This window comes from Pygocentrus nattereri, chromosome 26, assembly GCF_015220715.1.
Source record: "Pygocentrus nattereri isolate fPygNat1 chromosome 26, fPygNat1.pri, whole genome shotgun sequence".
NCBI lineage: Eukaryota > Metazoa > Chordata > Actinopteri > Characiformes > Serrasalmidae > Pygocentrus > Pygocentrus nattereri.
In genome coordinates this window covers 18294730-18318403 of record NC_051236.1, presented here as the reverse complement: position 1 = coordinate 18318403, position 23674 = coordinate 18294730, and the positions used below count along the sequence as shown (strand labels likewise).

Below are 23674 nucleotides of genomic sequence, written 5' to 3'. Positions count from 1 at the left end.
GAGAGACAATCAGTGTTAATAAAACTCTCAGTAAAATCTCACCACTCATAAGGAGGCACCTGGAGTGAAAAGATGAAATGACGAATCCATATGAATACATATGAGTAGCTATGAATATGAAAATTATGTTTGAGTGACAGCTCTGGGGTAGCAGCCTAATTATTCTAATGCATTGCGATGAGATGGGGGAAAGTCATCTCTGACACTGTTAGCATAATGTATAAATGGGGCAGGCACATAACAAATAATTTAATAAATAAGAAAGAGACAGAGATTGAAAACAATAGAGCTAATACAGTGTGCAATTTCTGTCTACAGTGGGCTGCTGCCTTTTAAATAGGACTTGAGTCAGATTACGTAAGCAGGAATTCTAACTGATACAGTAAATACATGTTGACTGAATGCTGATGTGTGCATCACACACAAAAACACCCACACATGGTATTGCAGTCAGTGGGGTTGTTTGGTCGCTGGCAGCTGACTCCCTTCACATTGTCATTGTCATTAAAGAGTTTAAAGTAATTTAGTGAATTAACACATGCATGTATCTGATGAGATCGTAATCTGCTTGACATAACTTAGGTTTATTAGTAGAATCTGAACTAGAAAAAAATCCCAAGCCATGTATTCATGAGTCCAGACCAGGTAGACAAACTGAAATGTTTAATCATCATTTATTAAATACAAAAGGACATCGTCAAACACACATTATAAATATGTCTGAAAAATAGCACCATTCTTTTTAAAGGTAAACATGCAGTGATCATTTAAGAAATGTTCCTTTTAGGCTCCAAGCTGAAAAAATACAAATCTCTATTTACAGTGCTGCCCTACACAGCAGAGACTGATTGTGTACTAAAAATAGCAGCTGAGAAATGGCAGTCATGATTCTACACATGTAAGCAGGCTGACCTTTGCTTCTGACAAAACATATAGTTGCAGCAAAAGATGTATGAACATTTTTTGGCCATACCAACAGAAACCAAAACCACAGTTATAAACAGATATAAATAATATATGCACTCAGACAGGTTATTTTAGGCAGTTAGTGCCAGTTAATGCAAAAAAAAATCTAATCATGGAGCTCTTTTGTGAATGTAGATCTAAATGTTATACATCTGATACAATGATAATATCTGTTGTTGCAGTCTTTGAGATTTTGTATTAGATAGACAAATACAGGTGTAACACTCCATGGGGTGAAACTAATTGCTCCATCAAATGCCACTTAGAGCTTGTAGCTGTTACCAGACAGTGATGGGGTGCCTGCTTTTCTTGTGATATAAGAGGAAACTGGCTCCACATCCAGACAGTCAGGAAGGTGCTGATAGTGATTTACACATGCAACATTCTAGCATATTCTACAGCAGTGTTTCTCAAGCTGGTTCTCAGGGCCCTATACACGATCCACAATTAGATCGATCTAAATGAGGACCTTCTGTGGTGCCCTGAGAACCAAATTGAGAACTACTGTTCAGCAGTGCACCAAAAAGCAGGTCAATAGACAGTTATGATTTATTGATCCTACTTAATGTCACATCTCTTAGCCCTTGAGTAGCAAAATCACAAACTGTCATGGATAACAATTAAGACATTTCTAACAGAGCTTTGCCCTGTTTCCATTAAGTGCCTGGATTTATATTAGTGGTATATATAACTGGCAAAAGTTGGCTTTGTGTAAACACACATATTGGCCCTAAATGTCACACACAACTTACAATTCATAATGATACTTTTAAGCAAGTCCTTTACAGGGTACCATACTTTTACCTGGATAAAATTGAATTGTCTATGTAGCTTGAGAACACTTTTCCATGTATTAAGAACACATGACCACAGTTCCGCTAATTTTATGCACTAGTCCAAAGATTTCCTGCAATAAACATATGGTTTGGAAAAAAATGTGTCTATATATTTTAGCTCATTGTGTCTAAAAAATGGCAATGATACACTTAGAATGTGATATAGGATGGTTTGAAGTTATGTAACAGCTTCTTGATACACACAATAATAAATATGACACAGACTGTCCAGCCAAAGATGGACATACCAATTCAGAAGCATCAGAAGAATATGATGAGAATACTGAACACTGATTCTGTGCTGGAGAGTTTGTAATCCCGGCTTTATTGTCCACCATTCAAACCAACAGCAGCTGTAACACAGATCAGATAGGAATTACACATGGATGTGTGCTTTCTTTTTATGTTCTGAAATCTGTTTATCAGGTTTCGTTTGTACCTTCTCTCTGTCATAGGCAGTGTTGTTCACACTCCTCTTTGTGTGTGTAGCGGTTGCCATTTCCTCCACAGCCACTGTAGATAAAGGGTCTACAGACGCCCACCTGAGAATTAAAGTACCAGCGCAGCGTATATCTGGAACATTCACCCTCATCCAGTGGCAATAAACACAGATCTAACGTGCACACGAACAAACAACAGAAATGCACAGCATAAGCTGATAGTAGGCTCAGAGAGAGGAGGACAGAGAAACAGTCATGCTTTAATAACTTCAGTATTTGGGGATATATGGTATATATCAGACTTCTGAAATGCAGTATTCACATCTCCTGATGATTTATTGATGTTAGTATGTAGTTGTTACTCTGCATTAAGAATCAGGCTTACTTAGAGGAGGGTAAAATACTATGATGCTTCAAGGCATTTTCACGATACACATTGTGCATCAATGTTCAGCCTTTCTGAAGTTTGATAAGTTAGAACAACAAAAAGAACCAGTTGGACAACATGTGAAAATAAACTACAAAACAATCTAATTATGTTCTCTTTCAAATGAAACATGACATTTTTCATTGTTCTATAAGTACTGATAATATCCACAACACAAAAGCATACTGTGCAAAACCTATTGTGACATGAAGTGACCTCTAGCATGATAAAAATATATTTCCCACCCCTAGGCCCACTGTTAATGAGATCTGTTTAAAAAAAAGCACGTTTTCAAATTACAGTGGCTTGAACTCGTTTATCAGAAGTACACAAAAAACACAGTTGCAGAGTGCATGCACATGCTTTACAGAAATCAAAGCACAAATGTACAGCATGAAAACTGGATGACAAAAGCATGAAAAAACTAAAAGATATCAACATTGTTGCAACATTTTTATGGTTCTTATGTTGAAAACTGGAATGACATCTGCTACGAGTACTACAGCAATTTTCTTCCTTACTCACATTCAGTTTTAAGACTGAAACCTAAGGCTGAAATTACAGTGAACAGATGCTGAGGAGAGATGCCTGCACATCAAAGCCTCTACCAGCCACCCATGCACACATTCACCTGCTTTCATATCATGTGCATCCCTCATTTTGCCAAAATGTATCCATTATTTTGCCAGTTCCTTGTAGCTAGCACTTATAAATTATAGTTGCACTGTGTGTGAACCATAAAGGCAAAAGCCTTTGTATGTCATCACTTCTAATGTAGTTCATAATTACTGCTGTAGCTTATTTTCCACGCATTCTATAATAGTTAATGAGGACATCAGTAAAGCATCAGTTCCCAGCAAACCCATAACATGCTTAGTGCGTTCATGCTCCAGTGTACGACCCTTCAAGAACCGTAACACAACAAAGGTCAGCTTACCTTCACCTTTAATCTCTCTTTTCTCTCTCACTGCATTTAACTCAACAACTCTGGTGGCCTTACCTGCCAAAATATTCATATTATGTCATTCTATGTATGTGTGAGTTCACATAGTAATACACTAATTTGCAAACTCTTCTGTTCACACACACCATGCACACAATCTTATATTTTTGTATAAGGATTGTCGTACCTTGGCTCTCGTTGACTGGAGGGGTAAGGTCAACAATTTCTTCCATGGGGTCATCATAGCTCTCTATGGAGTAAATATGCTCATAGTCGGGGTCATTTGTGTTAACCACGACACGTAATTCATGACCTGAAAAACACATACACCATACACACAAAAATAAATATTCATAACTGATTGGAAATGTATTTGTAGAGAGTTTTTAAAATCTGAAATCCTTAAAGCATTAAAGGAATTGTTTGACCAGAAATCAAACATACATGATTTTTTCATTCAGGCATGGCTGATATAACAAGATGAAGTCTGCAGTTCATACATGGCTTCTGCAGGTTTGTACCAGACCTAAAATAGTCCCCAATATAGACAGGGGCTATATAAAAATGTAGATGATTGGCAGGATTCTGAATGATTATATTATTTTTAATCCTGTGAACAAAAGACTTCATTCAGAATTCAGTTATTAGCTGTAAGACTTAATACTCAGTAATTACTTTGAAACTATTATGTAACATATGTAGACATGAGACTGAAAAACTGAAGAGCTGCTGGCATTTTTGGAACATGCTGAAGATTTTGATCATGAATAGATTTTTAATTGTGGAACTATAACTACACAGAAAGTGATATATTTGTTTTATTTGCTTTATTAAATGCTGAACCTTGCAGTCTCCTGTTATCATGATTCGCCTTGTAGCTCTGGTACAAAACTACACATGTATGAACATAAAATACAAAGCGAATAGCACGCAAGTGGAAAATCATGTAAATTTGAGTATTCCTTTAATTGAATGAGTATGTGACTGGAGAATGTTAAATACAAACATCTTATTTAACATGTCTCATGGCTGTTAATTACTTACAGAGGCATAAGGGAGTACAAAGCTAGCACAGTAATCACAGGACATATATCAGCAAGACGTTAACTACACAGAAGAGAGAAGAATAACATGAAGAGGATGGACAGAAAGATGAGGGAATGATGGACAAAAAGACTCACCCTCCTCGTCCCCTCGGCCTAGCGAGTGCTCAGGGGACGTGGAGGAGCGACCTCGGAAAGACTGCACTGACGTATGGGCCTGAATTTCTCCAACACCTGACAACACGCCCACAAGAAAATCACACACACAGGCCAGCTAAACCCATCAGTGAACACATACTCCTACACACTTACTGACACACGTCACAGCCCGGTGACATGCACTCTCAAACTCCACATTCAGTAGAACATGCATTAAGTCCCAACAGCATAATCAAACATACTAAGTTACACAAACAACAAACTTTAGGTGAAGCAACTGGACCCGTAGCAGAGTGACAGCCAGATATGTTGTTTTATTTGTTATCTGCAGACACATTTATTAAACTGAAACAAACTCATTAAAAGGTGCAATAGATAATATTTTCCTGTCTTATTATTGCAAATAAACTGTACATACAAACACAATGCTGGGAAAGTTGATACATGCTCAGTGTACCGGCTTTGGTAACATAATATTGTATGTAACATAAAATATTGTTTACAAAATGTGTTGTATATTACTAGGTATGTTTCCATCAGCTTTCTGCATAAACTGTAATAAATAAAACATTTCCATCAAACTGAATTTTAGTGATAAAAATAATTTATGTAATATGTCATATTCTTAAAAATAAAGTTTTGGTTCATTGATTTAAAAAATGTGTTTGAAAAGTGTGCATTTGTAATTCATATAGCTACTTGTGTACCTTTAGCTTCCCTTACAGCCCCATGACCAAAGGATAAGGACATTTGTTTGGATTGGTTTATTTTATTAGATTTTTTTTCCCACTGCAACTGTAATGTGATGTAAAGTTGTTCAAGTGCTTTCCATTTAGTAATGCTGTAGCCTTTTCTTGTGTTTCTTGAAAGTGGCACGATAAAAAGCATTTCCTTTGTAGCTTTTTGCAACATTTCCGGTATCAACAGTTAATTTTTACTGCTAAAGATGAACAGACAAAAGGTGCTTTGTCGACATTGCTAAAATATTCCAAAACCTACATCAGCAAAACTTTCTGAAGTGTTAAAAAAATATTTGTAAATTTTTGTGCCTCATTTTGTAGCACCTTTTACACCTTTTCACACATTGCACCTTTAAGGCAGAAAGAAATCAACCTGTGTTCCATGATGGTTTTTGTGCTAAGTGATTAGAGTGAATGTAATCCAATGTTAATTGCAGTAGTGTCATGATATAATGAAAGTGCATGGTCACTGAACGTACCTCCACAGGCTTCAGAGAGGAATATGAAGAAACAGAGAATAACATAAAATTAAAAAGGTTTGCAATATATGGCGGGACTTGTTATTATCTTGAAAGGAATACAATGTTAATACAAAATGGTACATTGTGGATGCAACATGTATTAAAATACACACTCACCACAGTGCTGGTTCATCTCAGACCTAACAAAAGCACGAATATCTTCCTCCTAAAGAGGATAAGCGACAGGTCGAGTGATAAAACGGAAGAGTGAGTAGAAAAAGTACACAACAGGTGGAGATGTGTGTGTTAAAGTGTATTTTCTGACCATCATGCCTGACTCTCCTCTCTCTCCTTTAGCTCCATCAAGGCCTACTTCTCCCTGACACAGACGAGAATGAGACACGAGTGAGAAAGGGATCCATTTGGAAAACAAATTCATGAAAATGTTTTTATTTGTATATGTGAAATACATATAACACAAACTGTATTTCAATTTAAATGCATTTCAAACACGAAAACCTTAAACAAAAGGCATCTCTGGCCATTTACATGTGCTGCAAAATGTTGCATATATAGTTTCCATATAATGCAGAGAGGGAGGTGTGTAGGCTAACCTGTTCTCCTCGTTCTCCTGGGATTCCTGGAATACCTCGAGGGCCAACCATCGCAGCACCTGGAGGACCACGTTCACCCTGCAAAGTATTTCACACATATTAGCTTTTACTTCTAACTATGGAGCTTGCTTTCCTACGCAAATGAATGGAAAAAGAACAGAATAAAGATCAAAGCATCATCCTCAGAACAGCAGCACACAGTGAGCACAGTACCTTCTGCCCCTGCAGTCCCTCTGGGCCTTTAGCTCCAGCAGGCCCCTGAGGGCCCGTCAGTCCAGGGGGCCCATCTGCACCTTGGGGACCTGGGGGGCCAGGGATGCCAGGGGGTCCCTGAAGAAGGAGAGATAGAGAGAAAGAGAAAGTTGGAAAGCGACACTAGGGGAATTTACCCATGTTATCTTGTAGTTGAACACTTACCCGTTCACCTTTGTCTCCTTGTGTTCCCTTTGGTCCCATTACACCATCGAAACCTCTTTCTCCCTGACCATTAACACACAGAAGGCTTAATGCACATACATACTCTTTATCAGCATTGCTAACACTGGACTCAATGTCTCATTACATTCTGGGCTTCCAAAGAAACAAGTGTCTCTCATTGTAAAATTACACTTTTATCTTTGTTCACTATGAACCTTTTATGATAAATATTTTAAACGATATATTCACACTTGAAAGAATGTCTAAAGAATGTCATACCTTTGGTCCAATAATTCCCTCTTTTCCTGGGGTTCCTGTGGCTCCTGGAGGCCCTACATCACCCTGTAATAGAGTCCATTGACACAGGCATGAGACAAGTACATTTGCAGAATTTGTGTGTGTTTGTTCTTATACATTTTTGTGACAAAATTTCCTGACATTGTAGAAAAACTGACACAACGCAGGACAACTGAGACAACAGAAATAAAATACTTTTTCATCTGGGCAGCTCAACATGCTTAGAGGTGAACTCTAGCTGCCATTCTGTTATGTTAACTAACAAATCACTTCAAAATCTCATTTTTAAATTACGCTGGCATTTTCAAATTATTTTAAAAACTGAAAAAATGGTTTTGTTCTGACATATAAAATGTATTAATATGATTAACAATATTAATATAAATAATATTTTAAAGTCATAAATAATATTAATATAATAAGCAGTGATTTATGTATGTTAATGTGTTTGCTTAAGTATTTCCAAACTTCTCCTCGTAGCAGCTCAGTATTATTTTATTTGTTATCCAATAAACAAAATAATATTTGTTGGCCAGTCAATACTTCATGAAATTAAATCAGGTGTGCTTCTGATGTAATTTAACAAATCTATGCGATTGCTGGGGGTGTTGGGGAGACATCGGGAACCAAACTTTCTTGAAACAAATTTGACTTTTTTACTATATTTATGTTTATTTGCATTTAGTTTAATGATGTATGGTGTTTTTAGAAGTAAAACATCTATTGTCTAGATAAATAGGTTTAAACAATGTGTTTAGATGCTTGAGGCCTTTGCACAGTACTGTATATAATGCGTAATGGTCATATGTATAGGACAGTATTAGACCGTGTATCCTGACATGATCAAATATTATGTGTCTTTGTGTGTGTAAGTGTGTGTACCGGCTCTCCTTTTCTCCCAGGTAAACCTGGTCTGCCATTAACTCCAGGATCCCCCTAAGAACAGACATCACATCATTCAGAATGAAAAACATATAACAAAACTTTCTCTCTGTACCTCTTTCTATATTTTACTTACCCTTTCTCCTTTTGGTCCATTTGGTCCACATGTCCCCTTTGACCCTCGTTCTCCCTATAATCCAGTGAGACTGTCATTCAAGCTGCCAGTCACATGACATGACAGAGAGCAGTAAAAGTATAGACAGTTTCACAGAAGAGATCTATAAATGTCTCTGAAGAGTAGAGTACTATACATCTCTCTCTCTCTCTCTCTCACACACACACACACACACACACACACACGCACACACACACACACACACACCTCAAGCATACTTCGATCGAAGTCTGGTTAGTGACTTTGAGCAAATGGGTTGAATCTAGACAAGAGATTGAGTGCTTTAGTCTGAGAGCTTTGACAATCCCCCCATGGATCAGTGATGCTCCATCTGGGCAAGTGTTCTGAAGTACTGTGTACAGGTGTATACGTCTGTATGTGTGTGTTGCTCTGTTATTGAAAGGACAGTGAAAGAGGTCTCTACTTAAGCCTCTCTACCCCGACGAGGAGTGATTCATACACAGGTGAATGCTTTTCATGCCCCCAGTGCAGTCAGCCAATCAGTGCCTCTGCACACGCACACACATACTCATGTGAGTGTCAGGCAATGTAGTGTCAGATCCAGACTGTAGCTGAATTATAAGCAGTGCTATCATCTGGCATGGAGGGCTTTTCAAGGTTAGAGATGAACTTATGCGCTTTGAGATCTAATAGAAAAGACAATTATAATGGCACGGGCACACACCAGCACATTGTAACATGATTGCATAAACACAAACGCACACAGAAACGCACACACAGACACAAACAAGCAATACACATGCATGCAAAAGCAGTCACATACCTTAGGCCCACGCATTCCCGTTAGACCAATCTCTCCTTTCTCTCCTCTCATGCCAGGGAGGCCATCTTTTCCAGGTGTACCCTGATAAATACAGACACATATCAAGCTTAGGGCAGAAATGAGATTTGTTTGGAACTGCAAAAAACAGCACTTCACTATTGCTCTGCAAAGAGCTAGAGAAATCTGAAAAGATGGCTGTTGAGAAAAGATGCAGAAAAAATACATACAGCATCTCCTGGAACTCCTGGCTGTCCCGCCTCTCCCTGCAGACCAATCAATTTACATTCAATTACATTCAGTTTTCCCAATTTAGAATGCAAAAATAAAAAAAAAAATAAAGTGAACAATAACAGGGTGGCATATACAGGTATGTTTCAAGTAGTGTTAAAACTACACAGTACTGCCCAAAAGTCAGAGACCACCCTTCTTTTATTTAAGTAAAAAAAGCCATTAAGTGCATTTTTTGTCAAGTTATATTGCTGTGGAGATTAGTTATGAGACAATCCACTTGCACAAGGAAAGGGAAAAACAGGAGTTTCTAAAATAGGAATTTAAAAAAATTCTTAAAAGTCATAAAAAGATATGGGTTCTCCTAAAAACCTGTAAGACCTGGAAGACCATCAAAACTGTGCCCATCAGATAAACAGTATTTAAAGCTTTCATCTTTGAGAGAGGAGAAAAAACAACCTCCATTCTTGCTTTAGATCTGAAAAAATCCTCAAGTGTTTCTGTCCAGACCTTCACTGTGAGGAGACATCTCAGAGCTATGAGTCTGAAAGGATGTGTGGATGTCAAAAAGCTGTTACTGTGAAAAGGAGAAAAAAAACAACACAAAAAAAGAAAAAACATTTGCAAAGAAGGTGCTGGTGTTCTTAAGGGAATGATTCTCAGAGCCCAGACCTCATCATCAGTGAATTGTGGCTGGGATTACTTTAATCATGAGAAGCAACCAACTTATAAGACTGAACTTTGAAACACTGAAAGCAAATCTCCTGAGAACAAAAGCTGGAACAAAAGCAAAAGATGGACACACTAAATACTGAAAAAAATATATTCAGCTGTTGAGGAGTCATTTTCTAAACTTGTATTTAATAGCTATTTTGACTGCAAATTAAATAAATGAAATGTGGTATGGTACTGTATATTCTGTAGTATCTGACAATTCTGTTTCTCATGTTTGAGGTAGGAGATATTCACAGAAATACCTTCTGTCCTCCTGGACCACGAGCACCCTGGAACCCAGAAGAGCCTCTCTCACCAGGTTCTCCTCTCAGACCCTATAAACAAGAGGAAAAAGTTTACTACAACACTGTTAACCACAGACACACGTATATGTACAGATACAAACACATACTGCTTTCCTTGGAATATTTATACACAAACTCACCTGTACCCCTGGTGGTCCCTCTTGCCCTTTAAGCCCCTTTTCTCCTTGTATTCCTTTAGGGCCTCTGTCTCCCTGTTGAAAATGAAAGAAACTTACTTATTACATCCTAAAACGTCCTCAAACATTCATATTATCATAAGAAAATAGTCATCAGAAACCCCAAATGTCAGTCCCATGTTTTTATTACTACAAAAGAAAACACAATAGTCAATATCAAACAATACCATATATAATACCTATGTAGGCTTACGAAACTCTGATTCTGAGATGTCCAGAACATTCCATGCACATGTAAGCAGTTAGCATGCATAAACTCTGCTCTCAATTTATTCAACCAATCAAAGGTGTAAAAACAGGGAAATGCCAATCTTAAGCCTTCAAGGGTTTAAAGATCCATTTCATCATCATCTCTTGCCCTCACCATTTCCCCATCACAGGATTTAGGGAAAATCTATAACATTACCAGCTATAGTGAAGTTTCCTGGATGACCGCTCTGAACATAACCGTAGACTTCAAGAACAGAATTTGCCTCCATCACAGACATTGTGATTTGTTTCTTATTCAGAAAGTAAACTGTGGACAAAGCTGTTTGTGTATTTAAACATTGATATATTTACATGTATTTTATGTGGAAAACCATCTGTAAATAACAGCTGATCTATCTTTGTTGTTTTGCTTTGTTAGCTAGTATGTAAGGTATATCTTGCAAATGTTTATATTGAGCTCATATTGTTGGTTGTTTAGTTGTAGATTGAAACTAAGTGTGCAAAATGCAAAATAAGTGCAAGGACAAGTACACTCTTAATCTACTCATGCATCCATGCAAAAATATCCTCCTCCATCCTCCCCTTGCCCTGTCCATGACCTTTCAAGTGATGCAGGTGATGTGTACTAATGACTCATGAGACACTGACAAGGGCAAGTTGAAAGAGTAATGAAAGAGAACCCAAGTAAATACTCTCTTCACATTCTGTTTGCGTAAATGTTATTAATTTCACAGCTTTAAATGACTCACCGTTTCTCCTTTATTTCCTTTCTCTCCAGAGGGCCCACCCACCAACAGAGTTTCACCCTGCAAAATTCAAGATGAAACACAATATCTGGAACTACAGTAACTGCCCACATGTCAATCACAAACAATACCATGCTATATACTATAAAATACAACCTATGAGACATTTATAAATCAAATAAACATTTACCTTCTCTCCTTTGCCTCCTTGAGGACCTGGCTCCCCCTATTAGTCAAAAGTAAGTTTGTGATATGCTTAGTATCTCTTACATCATTAGAAATAATCTGAGTCTTAAAGAGATGGTCAGTTACACTCACCTTGTCTCCTCTGCTCCCTTTGCTGCCTGGAAAACCCTGTGGAAATTATGTACATTACAGTATTAATTACAACATGAAACGAACACAATTTGGCTGCATTATAACTAGTTTGCATGATTACATTTATTCTGCATCTGTATGTTACGCACTGAGAAATATATGTTATAATTTGTTATGTTGGTGTGTGGTACATTTTAGATCATTTTTTGTGCTTTTGTTCAAAGCAATCATCCAATGCCAACTGCAGAGGAAGTACCCCCGGAGCAATTTGGTGTTAAATAGCCTGCTCCAGAGAACAATGGCAGGAGATAACAGAACGGCAGCGTTAATAGCTGAGATCATACCCATGATTTCTTGGATCATAGTCAAGCTCTCTGTCTGCTGGGCTGCCACTAGTATATATGTGTGTGTCTATTTTTGAGCCCTGATATACAACACAGTACAAGGTCTTGAATCATAATGATCTGGAAATTACAGTGAGTGGGAGAGGTATACATCATAGCACTAAATATAAAGTGTGACAAACACAACCACTCTCCCCACACATCCGATTCTGACTCAGAATCTGCTTTTCCCTCCCCTCCTGTTCCCTTGAACACATTCAGATATGATACCCTGACTCTCTATCTGTAAACATCCTGGTAGAGACATTGACACAATTGATAGCCCTCTTTCTGGGCACTGTGTGTCACCATGGATTAATAGCAGACAGCAACAGACACAAACACTGTGGTGGCAGATAAACTATTGAGACAACATGGATAGATTGTATTGACTGCACAGAAAACCAGGACCGCATGAACTTGGAAACAGATGAGTAGGTAAGTTATGTGAGTAGAAGATGATGTAATGTACATCTGCAAACACATAGGAAACATGTATAATTACCGGAGCGCCTCTTTCTCCATCTTGTCCAGGTCGTCCTTCTTCTCCCTATAAATGCATGACAAGCCACTTTAGGTCCAACTATTTATCTGAGAAACATACATTAATTTATAAAATATGTATTATATTATAAAAAAATATTTTTACATAGAACATAACAAAACCTATTAATATGAGAAACTCAGTAGTGTAGGTGCACAGCTACAGACTTTAGGCCATCTGATGTCATATAGAATTTATCAGCCACTATCTACCCCAGTGGTTCGCAATACTGGCCCTTGAGTACTTCTGGTTGTGCATAGTTTAGTATTTTTCTTGCTCTAACACACTCACATCAACTCAGAAATGGCTTAAAAGATGGTTAGTTAGCTGAAGGGTTTAATCAGGTCTGTTGGAGCAGGAAAAACAGCATTTTAAAACCCCAGATGCTTCAAGTGTTAATGTTTATGAAAACTGTCAGATAAAATATTACAGTGACACTGACATGGAACTGTGTGTAGTGCTGCCATGAGGCACAACAGTGTTGCTGTAAAGCAGTGTTTTATACACTCGTGAGGTTGCTAGGTTGAGAGTGGACCATCACCCAGAAATATCCAGCCGAGTGCCTCTGTGGTCATTACCTGACCACTGATGAAGAGACAGAGGATAGACAGACTAGAGTTTCTAACAGTACTTTTCTATCAGACAGTGCATTATTACACAGAGCAGCTTCAAATCTGTGATCACCAATTTTCTCATTATTTCCCCTGCCAAGTACCTGCACCATACCAAAGTATCTGCACTGGTTTCATTACCCTTATTGCTAAAGTGCAAAATGTATAGAACTGGAATGTATGGGTGGAGCTAGAAATTTTGCAGGCCATTGATTGGTCAAAAATAGTGTCACAGATAATCACTCAAGACACCAAGGTACAGATAGTTATCCTTTTGGAATAGTAACTGTATTGTGCTGTGCACTGTAAGTGTGCACAAGAAAGATATAACTGCAAAGTAGAGGGGGGGGGTCCTAATAAATATACTTCTAATATGCAATACTTTGGTCTGAGGCCTTACCCGAGGTCCTGGATCTCCTCGCTCTCCTCTTTGTCCTGGTACTCCTACAGCAACTTCACCCTGAAGAAAAAGGGGACATATTGTTCTTATCACCACAGGCTTGCTTACACACAAAAAACACTAACATTAGGACAACTACAAATTTTAATATACAATACACAATATGCAGTTATTACACATGACTTAAATACATTCTTGTTCATTTACTGTATTTAGATTTATTTGCAATTATTCTAATGATATGGTATTTTTACAGGCAGAAACACCTTTTAAATAATTTGATAGGTACCTAAGATTTTGTATGGTACTGCATGTCTACAGAACACATTTAACAGCTGTACATGTAATTTATGTACAGTAACAGTAAAATCACAAACACTCACCTTATCACCCTTAAGCCCTGGTAGACCTGCATTACCCTAGTGAAGAAAGAAAAACACCATGGACATCATGATAAAACTTTTTTGTTTTTGTTTTTTAAACGCTTTGTCTCTTTCTATCTCTTTCCTACTCACTGGTGATCCAGGGGGTCCAGCAGTACCATGGCCACCTGGGTTTCCTGGTTTGCCTATAATGCCTGGCAAACCCTTAAACACAAAGCAAAATGAACATCAACACCACGATTCAATACAAAAAAAATCCATGCTCAAGTGTATAATTTTCAACATGTATATCTTTAAAATTGGCCATCACCAACCCTCTCTCCAGGAGGTCCCGGAGTCCCTGGCTGACCTGCTTCCCCTCTATGGCCTGATAGTCCTGGGGTTCCTGCTATACCTTGAGGCCCAGGGGGACCAGGAGGTCCTGGAAGGCCAGGATCACCCTGATCCAAAACATATATCACATTCAAACTTAAAGCAAATCAGAAATTCAGAGGTAAAAAAAGAATAGGATTGGCTGTTTGTGTGCGTGTTTGAAACCTTTAAGCCTGGAGGTCCAGCTTGTCCTGGTGGGCCAACCATTCCCACACCTCCTTCACCCTGAAACCAAAAATAACTTCAAGTTGACATCTCTGAAAAGATCCCACCAAAATAAACCAGCAAGCAATAGTGCCAGCAACTATAAGGCAAAATTAGTTATTTACTTTGCCTCCCTTAGGCCCTGGTGGTCCTCTGTCTCCCTGAAAAAGCAAAGTGGAAGAGAGACATTTACTTTTAAAGTACAGATCAGGCTGGTGATGGGATACATTGTTGTTTATCCCTGTTTGCAGACACTCACTTTTTCACCATGCTCCCCGGGATCACCTATTATGCCCTGCAGGGCAAACATACAGCATCGTTTTATCAGTGGATTGGTGTTAGTGTTTGTAAGTTGTCTGTGGTGGGTCTGAAAACATGCATATCACACTCACTCTGTCTCCTTTGATGCCAGCTGGTCCCTTGTCTCCTTTAACACCCTGGGGACACAGAGAAGACATCAATCGGATTAAGATTTACCATTTGAAAATAACCATGTAATGTGTGAAGGAAGCAGTGGAGCACTGGGCAGCATGAAAATTAATGAGATTATTGGATTAGTCAATAATAATGTTTATAGGAGTATCAGAAAATGTACAAACATATTTCTTTTTCTAGCTCTGAGTTAGTGTTAGAGGGAAATGTCATGCACTGATGATCTAAAAATAATTACTGCAGAACCTTGACAAGTTTTCAGTTTTTGACTTTTTCATACATCTACTATGACTTTTATTTTGATTACTACTAGGGAATAAATATCAGTGCTTAGAAACAGGTGAATTGGATAGTTAGATAAAAGGATGACACAAGAGTAAGAATCACCTGTGGACCAGTTAGGCCTCGCTCTCCGACTATCCCTGCCAATGTTTCTCCAGGAAGACCCTTTAGTATTCAGAGAAAATATGGATTACATTTAAATGCTGTTGCAAGCAGTCAAACAGTAATACAGGGAGCAATAGAAAAAAGATATAATCTATTGTTTGCAATTGATAACACACAACCCTGATATGGTACCAATCTATTTTCCAGAGGAGTCATAAATAATACAAATGACACTCTGGCCTGCACTAACGTCAGAAAATAAAGAAGCAGAAACAAACATCTGTCAACTGAAAGAGTAATCTGTGTACTTCAAAACATTACATTTTTTCTTTTTGTAGAAAGCAGTAGTTTGCTTCCTGTACACTAAACCAAACCTTCAAATTATCCACTATGCATCACTGCTCATGTCACCTAGTCTCATAAAAACACATGCTGTTCTTTAGGAAATAACCAAGTTCATCACTCACCCTCTCACCCTTCACCCCAGGGGGTCCAGCTACTGACTGCATTTCAGTACAGGAGGGAAGTAGAGAACGCAGGAGACCAAAGAATCACAGCATATTATTAATATTAGTATTATATAAGCCTTGTGTGCCTTGCATTAAACACATTCATACGTATTACATGTTCACATGTGAGCACAGTGCTCATATTATTTATCCTAACTGTACAAACTATTGTGCGGATGACTTTCTTTACACCTTAAGTTACTGGCGTTCATAATGTTCCCTGCTTTATTCTTTGGGTCCTATATGTCATATTTCTTTGCATAGGTACAGCCTGAAGACTGTGGCTTTTTGGCTATTTTTGGCCTTTTCACTGAAATTCCAATAAACCCAACTTTCAAAAAAGAAAAAAGCATATGCATTAGAAACATACCTTTCCTGGTGGTCCACTATCTCCTTGCTCACCTTTTGATCCTGCAGGACCCATTGGTCCAGGAATTCCCTGTAGAACAGAGTGTGCAAAGACAAACAGACATATGAACATTTGGGCAACAAACGAAATGCTAAGAATACACACAATCATATTTACTGATGTCAAAAACACATGAACATTTACCTGTTTTCCAGGTAACCCAGGTGTTCCTTCTTTTCCAGGCACGCCATCTCTACCAGGGACACCAGGCTTTCCTCCCTCTCCCTGTAGAAAACGATCAATGTAAGTGAGCTGAAGTGCAAATGCTTTGTGATCAAACATAACTAGACTGTTCTGTGTAAAACGCCACACTTTTATTTACTTTATTTCAAGAGGGCAAAATGGCCATTAAGTACAAGTTATTAATTTTTTAGCAGGAAAAAGGCAGAAAACAAACAGAAGCCTCAACAACTAAACATTATACTAAATCTTTCAGTATCTAGTGTTTCCACACTTTAACGTTATTGCAGCTTCTCTTCTTTTCGAGAGACTTACTTTCAGTTTTTCTTCCACACCTCTAAAGTCTCAGACATTGGGTGCATTTTCTACTTTTCACAATCCAAGTAATCTTAAATACACTATATAATGATGTCGTTTGGACTCCATGGTGGACAGTGCATTGTTCTGAGAACACCAGCAGCTTCTTTGTCTTATAAGTACATGCTGATCTTCTCAGCCGGTGCCTGGGGTCGTTATCTTGCTGCAGAATGGATCTCTTCCCAATAAAACATTTCCCAGAGGGTACTGCTTGATGAGTTAAAATTGGTTTGTAATCATCAATATTCATGATGCCTTCAATCTGAAACAAATCTCCAGATGTTATTATGTATTCTCAAACATTAACTGGACTGCCATAATTTTCTTGCTTTTTTTGATTCTGAAAAGGAATAACTTTCACTTAACTGCCATTATGACTGTTTTTAAGTAATAGGACATAAAAGCTGGAGGGTGCTGTTATGAATTAAATCACAGCTATGATTTGATAATTTATTGTTACAGCTATAATTTGTGATAACATTTATTGCTGTATTGCTTTCATACAACAGTTTTTTTTTTTGCATAATAAGAAGAGTCCAGTTTTTTTTGCCTCATGTTAAAATTTCTTGATGAATGTCAAAAAATATAATTTTGGAGAGGATATGTTTCAACAGCGATGATATTTTTTTTATGATGACGTAATTTCTTTTGCCTAAACAATATTTCCCTTACAAGTGCTGCGCTGCGCCCACTGTTTTTTACTTAGCGTGGTCAGAGGAACTATAATGGTATGGTAAAACATGTTCTGCCATCAGATAAAACCAACAGTTGTGTAAGATGTTTCATTACTAAAGTCTTACCACTTGTCCTGGGAGACCTGGAGGTCCTTGTGGACCCTACAAGAAATAACACCATTCAGTTTTGACCTCCAGGGGATGAATATGCTGTATGTTATTCACCTTCTGAAGTCATTATTATTAAACATACAATTATAGAGAGGAATGAGAGGAAAATTTCAGACAAGAATGTTACCCGTTAGCACATGCCAAAAAATAAACATTAATTAGGCCCTAATGGGCTGGCTGACTTTCCCTGTTCTGCATGAAATGAGTTATTAGCAGGAGTCAGATGAGAACACGTATGCCACAGGTTTAGGAATTTCATTATTTATTTCTGTATATTTTTTTCTTCAGAACTTAATATAATCTGATTCTGTTGAATTGTACAGAAATGGATACAAGTGTCTAGAACTGGTATTGAACTAGCAATTATTTTTGAATAAATTGATAAAACATTTTGCTTTTCAGTTTTAGCTATGTTTTGAGCATATGACATCATAGGTCATATTCTGCATTTAAGACTCCTGTCTAGTTAGATGAAAGAGAATGACTGGTAGCCATTTTTTAAAATACAAAGCAAAATACAAAGTCTGTCACTTCAAAAGAGGCCTGTATTAATAATTTATTTGCATTTCTTATGCTCAGTGAAAATCTAAGGGCATCACAATGACGAGTAACAGCCCAGACTGACTATACTGTCTCATATGATTTCATTTTTTCATTTGAACTTCTATTTTTATGCAACACCAACAGCCCACTACATAAGCTTACAGAAATCTTCTCTTACGCTTCGATGATTGATTCAATGGCAATCAAGGTGGAGATTAAGCTATTAGAAACACTATGATTAGGATTAGAACTGATTGTAGCTTTCATCTTACAATAGCTCCTGGTGTGCCTATAATTCCAGGCAATCCTCTGATGCCTTGTGGTCCTGGCGGGCCCTGTAAAAATGAAAAGACATTGCTAAGCTGAGAAGACTCTAGTGTTTTTGCCAGTGAAATGGTTTGACGTTCTTAACTAAATGTGACAAAAATAGTCAGTCAGCTTTTATCCCTTAGAATTAAACAGGCTGTTTTTCTTACTGTGCCTTTAAGACTGATAAATTATCTCTCTTCTGATTGGCTGCCCTGTGTTCCATTTTGCCATAAAAAAAAGAAAAAAAAATCAGTCCCTTCTGAAACACTCCTTCAGTTCAGCAGGAATTGATGGGCCTAAACTGCTGTTTGCTGAATAGGTGTATATATGTAAATGGGTTGGATTTTCTGACATGACACAAACAATGAATTCAAAACAGGTCATATATACTGGAGAGTGAGTAGTACTTTTTAACAAGTACTTTTTAACCGCATCAAAATCTTTTATTTTAAAATTACAGTAGTTTTGGCTTCCATTTCTCAATGAAATAACTTAAGAATCAATCGGTTTGCATTGGTTGTCATTGCCTTTACTGAATAATAAGCCTTAGGATGCAATAAGTACAGACATTGAAGGGCTTAATGATTAAATATATGCTATTTAAGCTTATATCATGTAAAACTACGTTTCTTTTTTTTTAAATACACGTTTGATGTAATAAATAAACATTATCAAAGTTTTAAAACACAGTTCCCCGGTCTATTCAGTCCATGTATGGAAAGTATACTGTAAAAACAGCCTCTTTTGAATGAACTGTTTATTGTTCATTATGTTCATTTACACATATCCTTCTATTCATTCAACAGCAGCCCTGCCCATTCACACTGAAGTTATAAGGAGTGTTTCAGCCTGGACTGCTTTTTGAATGAGGTGCAATTCAGGGCAGTCAATCAGAATAGAGGTCATTTAAATATGTCAGTTTTGAAGGCAGAGTAACAAACGCAGCCTCTTTAATTCTAAGGGATAAAAAGAGGTCAAAAATATAAGTGGACCTGTAAAAATGTAAGTGGACCTCGGGAGGAAAAATAAATACAACAAAATGTCCAGGGCCCTCAAATGTAAGCACCTGGTTTAAGGTGTTAAATAGAAGATTATACTCAAAATAAAGACTTACCTGAACTCCTACACCTGGCTCCCCGTTGTCACCCTACAGGTTTCACACATAAACACACAAACACACACAATAACCTTTTAATTGTTGCAGTCAAACCTGATCATTCAATGGCATTCATCGATACAGAATAGCCAGAACATTCCTCCACTGTAACATTATCAGAATCATTGGCTATATGTCTTGGTAACACACTGACCTTCACACCAGGTGGTCCTGGAGGTCCATTTGGACCCATTGGCCCCTGTAATGATACTCATAATTAGTAAAAGGCTTCTCTGCATGTTTTGTCTGACTATAAGAGCATGTAAAGTGAAAACTTACAGTTGGTCCTCGTATTCCCGGTTCTCCAGGATTTCCCTGTGTGCAGTACACATTACAGTAAGCACACTAACACACAGCAGGAGCTTCCAGCCACACACACAATCACATGAAATAACACATGTAAGCTTGTGCATATTCAACATTGTAAGAACTGACACACATATATTACACATGTGCCTCTTCACTATACAAATGCTTTTTAATTAGGGCTGTCAAAAAAGTATTTACCTTATTTGTACAATATATAGACATTTTCCAATTAAAATGCACTGCATTGTGATATAACCAAAAACAATAAGTTTCACTGGAATGTATTTATCACATTCAATAATTCAATAAGATTATTTTCATCGTATTTTTGATTACTATTTGATTAGGTATTGCTTTAAAAGCCATTTACAATTTGCATTTTAAGAAAATGTTAAAATGCTGTGACAACCCTACTTTTAACATATGTACAGTTGAAGTTACGGACACACACCCCATAACATAAGCATACTCACATATATTATTGATGTAAATAATAGTATAGATGCACCAATCCAACTTTTCTATCTGGATACTGATTCTTATATCTGAGCTCAGCTGTACAGATTCAGCACCAGTGTTTAGTCAATTTTGGCAGTTTTGGCAATTATTTTGCAGTCACAAAGTACATAAATATACAGTAAAGACTAATGTACCACAGTGAAAGCTAGTGCTGAATTAGCAGGGCACAATATCTATTTTATAGATATATATAGATTTTATATCTATCTATCTAATTTTTATATATATATTTTGAACCCTAAATATAGTTTTCCAGACTGACGGTTAGTTGTTGTTTTATAATGTACACAGTACATGGGTGTTTGGTGTAACTCATCTACAGGCTGTTCAGAATCTCTGCATTGTCAGGTTAAATTTCCTCATTGATAACATTGGCTACAATACAAATTCAACTGTAATTTGAAAATTGTGATTTTGTTATGAAAATGACCAATCTTTCAGCTCCAGCAGTAGTAGTTTTTTTAATTACATGGTTCTATTAGGTCTATAAGAACTGTTATGATTATGCAATTATATAACATCCATGCTTAAGAAAGTATTAGTATTAAGAAAGCTTTAAAAATCAACTAGTCACATCTTGCCAATATCCAAAATATTTAAAAATAAAATTACTGCTGGTGTCAATTCCAGTATATTGGAATGGGTCATCATTACTCAATTGTAGTAAAAAGCTAAATAACAGACAAACACACAAGCACACACTTCAACACTTACAGAACACAATGTAAAGACAAACAGATGGACAGGAATTTAAGCAGACAGACAGAGAGACTTCCAGTCACCCACTATCAACCCTCCCCACTCCCATCAAAAAGCATAGCAGCCAACAGTCACAGCCACAGAAAAACCTACCGGTCTGCCCAGCACTCCTGGGAACCCCGGCAAGCCCTAAAGAAAGAGGGGGGTGGGGATGGGGGGTGGAGAAAAAGAAAGTATAGTAGAGAAAAGGACAGTGATGGTTAGAAAAGTTAGAAAAAAATGTAAAAGGGCAAAGATAAATCAGAAATGAGAAGAAAGGGAGACAAGAAAGGAGTGGGAGTAGACAGATATGAGGTTGGGGAAAAGAAAAGACAGGGATGTGAGCTGTTAGAAGCAATGCTGCATATGTTACTATCTACAGTTCATCTATAGGTAGCCTCAGCCCAAGAGAAACAGCTCCAGCAGCTTTTGTAGCTTTCACAGCCAATCCCCAGGCTCTCCCGAGGGGGGCTGCCATGTTGGGCTACTGTTACTCACAGTTGGGCCTGGTGGACCGGCTGACCCCTTGAAACCCTGCTCCACAGGGGAATAAATAAAGGTGTGAGTGGAGCCTCAGTGCCCCTCCACCTCCTCAGTTCAGTAATGTCCTACCTTCAAACACTGTCTCACTTCTTTCTCCATCTCATCTTTCTTTAATGTAAAATTATGATGCATCTCAGTACTGTTTCTCTTGCCTTCGCTCAGGCCTTCATGTGATATTAACTCCACAGCTGACAGAAAAAAAAACTCTATAAAGCACTCCATAGAGTACAAACTGCTGAGTCCACTTTCCTTTAAAGATTTTCCCAAGACAGCAAAAAGCTTTCTAGGACTCACCTTTTTCAGGTCACCTGAAATTATTCTGGCTAGAATAATAATGAATATTCCAATATTCACATCAGCACATATTTTCATCATTAAAGGGTGAACATTCCATACTAAATGGCTGCTAAGCGTATTATAAATCTTTGCAATAAGAACATTAATAAAGAGTACAGACAGTTAAAATAAGCCAAATATGTTTAACATTTTCAGTGTATCCATGGCAACCACTTTCTCACCGACTTTCCATCCAGTCCAGGTTTTCCAGGTTCTCCTGTCAGCCCCTAAAAACAATATTCCCTTGTTACTTTGCTATCAACACTGAAAACTGAGCCACATTTGCACATAAAACCAAAACATTCAAAGTTCAGACTTACAGGGAGGCCATCTCTGCCTTTTTCACCTGCTTCTCCTCTATCACCCTTTTCCCCACGAACACCTGCAACACCCTAAATAATATGGAATGACAGACAAATTTAATCTTTAAAAATAAAAATATGTGCAAAAAAGATGTGCCTCACAAATACAAACAAAAGACACTTACTCGCTCTCCTTTAGATCCAGGAGGACCTTGTGCACCAGCCTCTCCTTTAATACCTTGAGGGCCTGGTGGACCCCGTGGACCGGGCACACCAGGGAGTTCAATCACTGAATCGCCCTATAATCAGATATATAGAAAATGCTCAAATCTGAGTGGAGCAATACATGTAAATATTTCAATATGGAAATATGACAAACTTCTACAGTATAATTTGTTTAGACATGAGCAAAAAGGTGATAAGTTTAAAAATCTAAACACAGGATAAAAATAAAGTGATTTTAACAGAAAAATTAAAAAGCTCTGAGACTAAAACAGAAGGAAATAAGTAATCAATATTCAATGATCCAGTTCAACATGCAAATTCAATGTAGTTAAAACTATACTGCTCTTGAATTTGACCTTATTTGTTAAAAATATGTTGCTATTATACAAAATTTGAAAGATCAATCTGACAGAAATCTGAGACCTTATTAAAAATAATTATAAACAGAACTGGATATCGTTGTCACGATTGGCCCCTCCCAGTCCTGTCCATGTGCTCGTGTTTTTGTTTTGGTTTTTAGTCCAGCCTCCTCGTTTCATGACTCCACCCCTGATTGTTTCCACCTGTGTTCCCACCTGTCCCTCATTTACCCTGTGATTATTTAAGCCCTGTGTTTGCCACTAGTTGTTGCTAGTCTTTGTTGTTTGTAATGTTTGATGTGCTTTGCTTGTACTGTTGATTTGTTGGTCTATTTTGAGACTTCGTCATGTCTGATTCTCGTGCACTTCCTGTTGGATATCTGAAACTGGACTGTCTCGACTACGATCCTGGATCTC

At 37.6% G+C, this 23674-nt stretch overlaps 1 protein-coding gene across 4 annotated transcripts in view; it reads right to left on the bottom strand.

Moving 5' to 3' along the window:
- Nucleotides 1–646: 646 nt before the first annotated feature.
- col7a1 (collagen, type VII, alpha 1) overlaps nucleotides 647–23674 on the bottom strand; it is an 81683-nt gene continuing 58655 nt past the window's right edge. The window contains exons 79-121 of one of the 4 annotated variants that reach the window (XM_017719712.2): nucleotides 22859–22972; nucleotides 22692–22763; nucleotides 22554–22598; nucleotides 21991–22026; nucleotides 20206–20241; nucleotides 20081–20125; nucleotides 19885–19917; nucleotides 18734–18796; nucleotides 17874–17909; nucleotides 16681–16761; nucleotides 16498–16566; nucleotides 16086–16121; nucleotides 15619–15678; nucleotides 15192–15236; nucleotides 15059–15094; nucleotides 14925–14960; nucleotides 14761–14820; nucleotides 14538–14663; nucleotides 14356–14427; nucleotides 14224–14259; nucleotides 13841–13900; nucleotides 12791–12835; nucleotides 11903–11938; nucleotides 11775–11810; nucleotides 11588–11644; nucleotides 10572–10643; nucleotides 10390–10461; nucleotides 9412–9447; nucleotides 9185–9265; nucleotides 8362–8415; nucleotides 8226–8279; nucleotides 7326–7388; nucleotides 7047–7109; nucleotides 6843–6959; nucleotides 6630–6707; nucleotides 6341–6394; nucleotides 6193–6241; nucleotides 6034–6042; nucleotides 4794–4889; nucleotides 3800–3925; nucleotides 3607–3669; nucleotides 2242–2415; nucleotides 647–2155 (exon numbers count right to left, since the gene is read on the bottom strand). In XM_017719712.2, the coding sequence (XP_017575201.2) occupies nucleotides 2252–2415; nucleotides 3607–3669; nucleotides 3800–3925; nucleotides 4794–4889; nucleotides 6034–6042; nucleotides 6193–6241; nucleotides 6341–6394; nucleotides 6630–6707; nucleotides 6843–6959; nucleotides 7047–7109; nucleotides 7326–7388; nucleotides 8226–8279; nucleotides 8362–8415; nucleotides 9185–9265; nucleotides 9412–9447; nucleotides 10390–10461; nucleotides 10572–10643; nucleotides 11588–11644; nucleotides 11775–11810; nucleotides 11903–11938; nucleotides 12791–12835; nucleotides 13841–13900; nucleotides 14224–14259; nucleotides 14356–14427; nucleotides 14538–14663; nucleotides 14761–14820; nucleotides 14925–14960; nucleotides 15059–15094; nucleotides 15192–15236; nucleotides 15619–15678; nucleotides 16086–16121; nucleotides 16498–16566; nucleotides 16681–16761; nucleotides 17874–17909; nucleotides 18734–18796; nucleotides 19885–19917; nucleotides 20081–20125; nucleotides 20206–20241; nucleotides 21991–22026; nucleotides 22554–22598; nucleotides 22692–22763; nucleotides 22859–22972 (2622 nt within the window). In that variant the 3' untranslated portion in view covers nucleotides 647–2155; nucleotides 2242–2251. Of the gene's footprint in view, nucleotides 2156–2241; nucleotides 2416–3606; nucleotides 3670–3799; nucleotides 3926–4793; nucleotides 4890–6033; nucleotides 6043–6192; nucleotides 6242–6340; nucleotides 6395–6629; nucleotides 6708–6842; nucleotides 6960–7046; nucleotides 7110–7325; nucleotides 7389–8225; nucleotides 8280–8361; nucleotides 8416–9184; nucleotides 9266–9411; nucleotides 9448–9922; nucleotides 9990–10389; nucleotides 10462–10571; nucleotides 10644–11587; nucleotides 11645–11774; nucleotides 11811–11902; nucleotides 11939–12790; nucleotides 12836–13840; nucleotides 13901–14223; nucleotides 14260–14355; nucleotides 14428–14537; nucleotides 14664–14760; nucleotides 14821–14924; nucleotides 14961–15058; nucleotides 15095–15191; nucleotides 15237–15618; nucleotides 15679–16085; nucleotides 16122–16497; nucleotides 16567–16680; nucleotides 16762–17873; nucleotides 17910–18733; nucleotides 18797–19884; nucleotides 19918–20080; nucleotides 20126–20205; nucleotides 20242–21606; nucleotides 21643–21990; nucleotides 22027–22553; nucleotides 22599–22691; nucleotides 22764–22858; nucleotides 22973–23674 lie in introns of those variants that run through there. The other 3 variants (XM_017719704.2, XM_017719722.2, XR_005129718.1) reach the window with 3 other exon arrangements.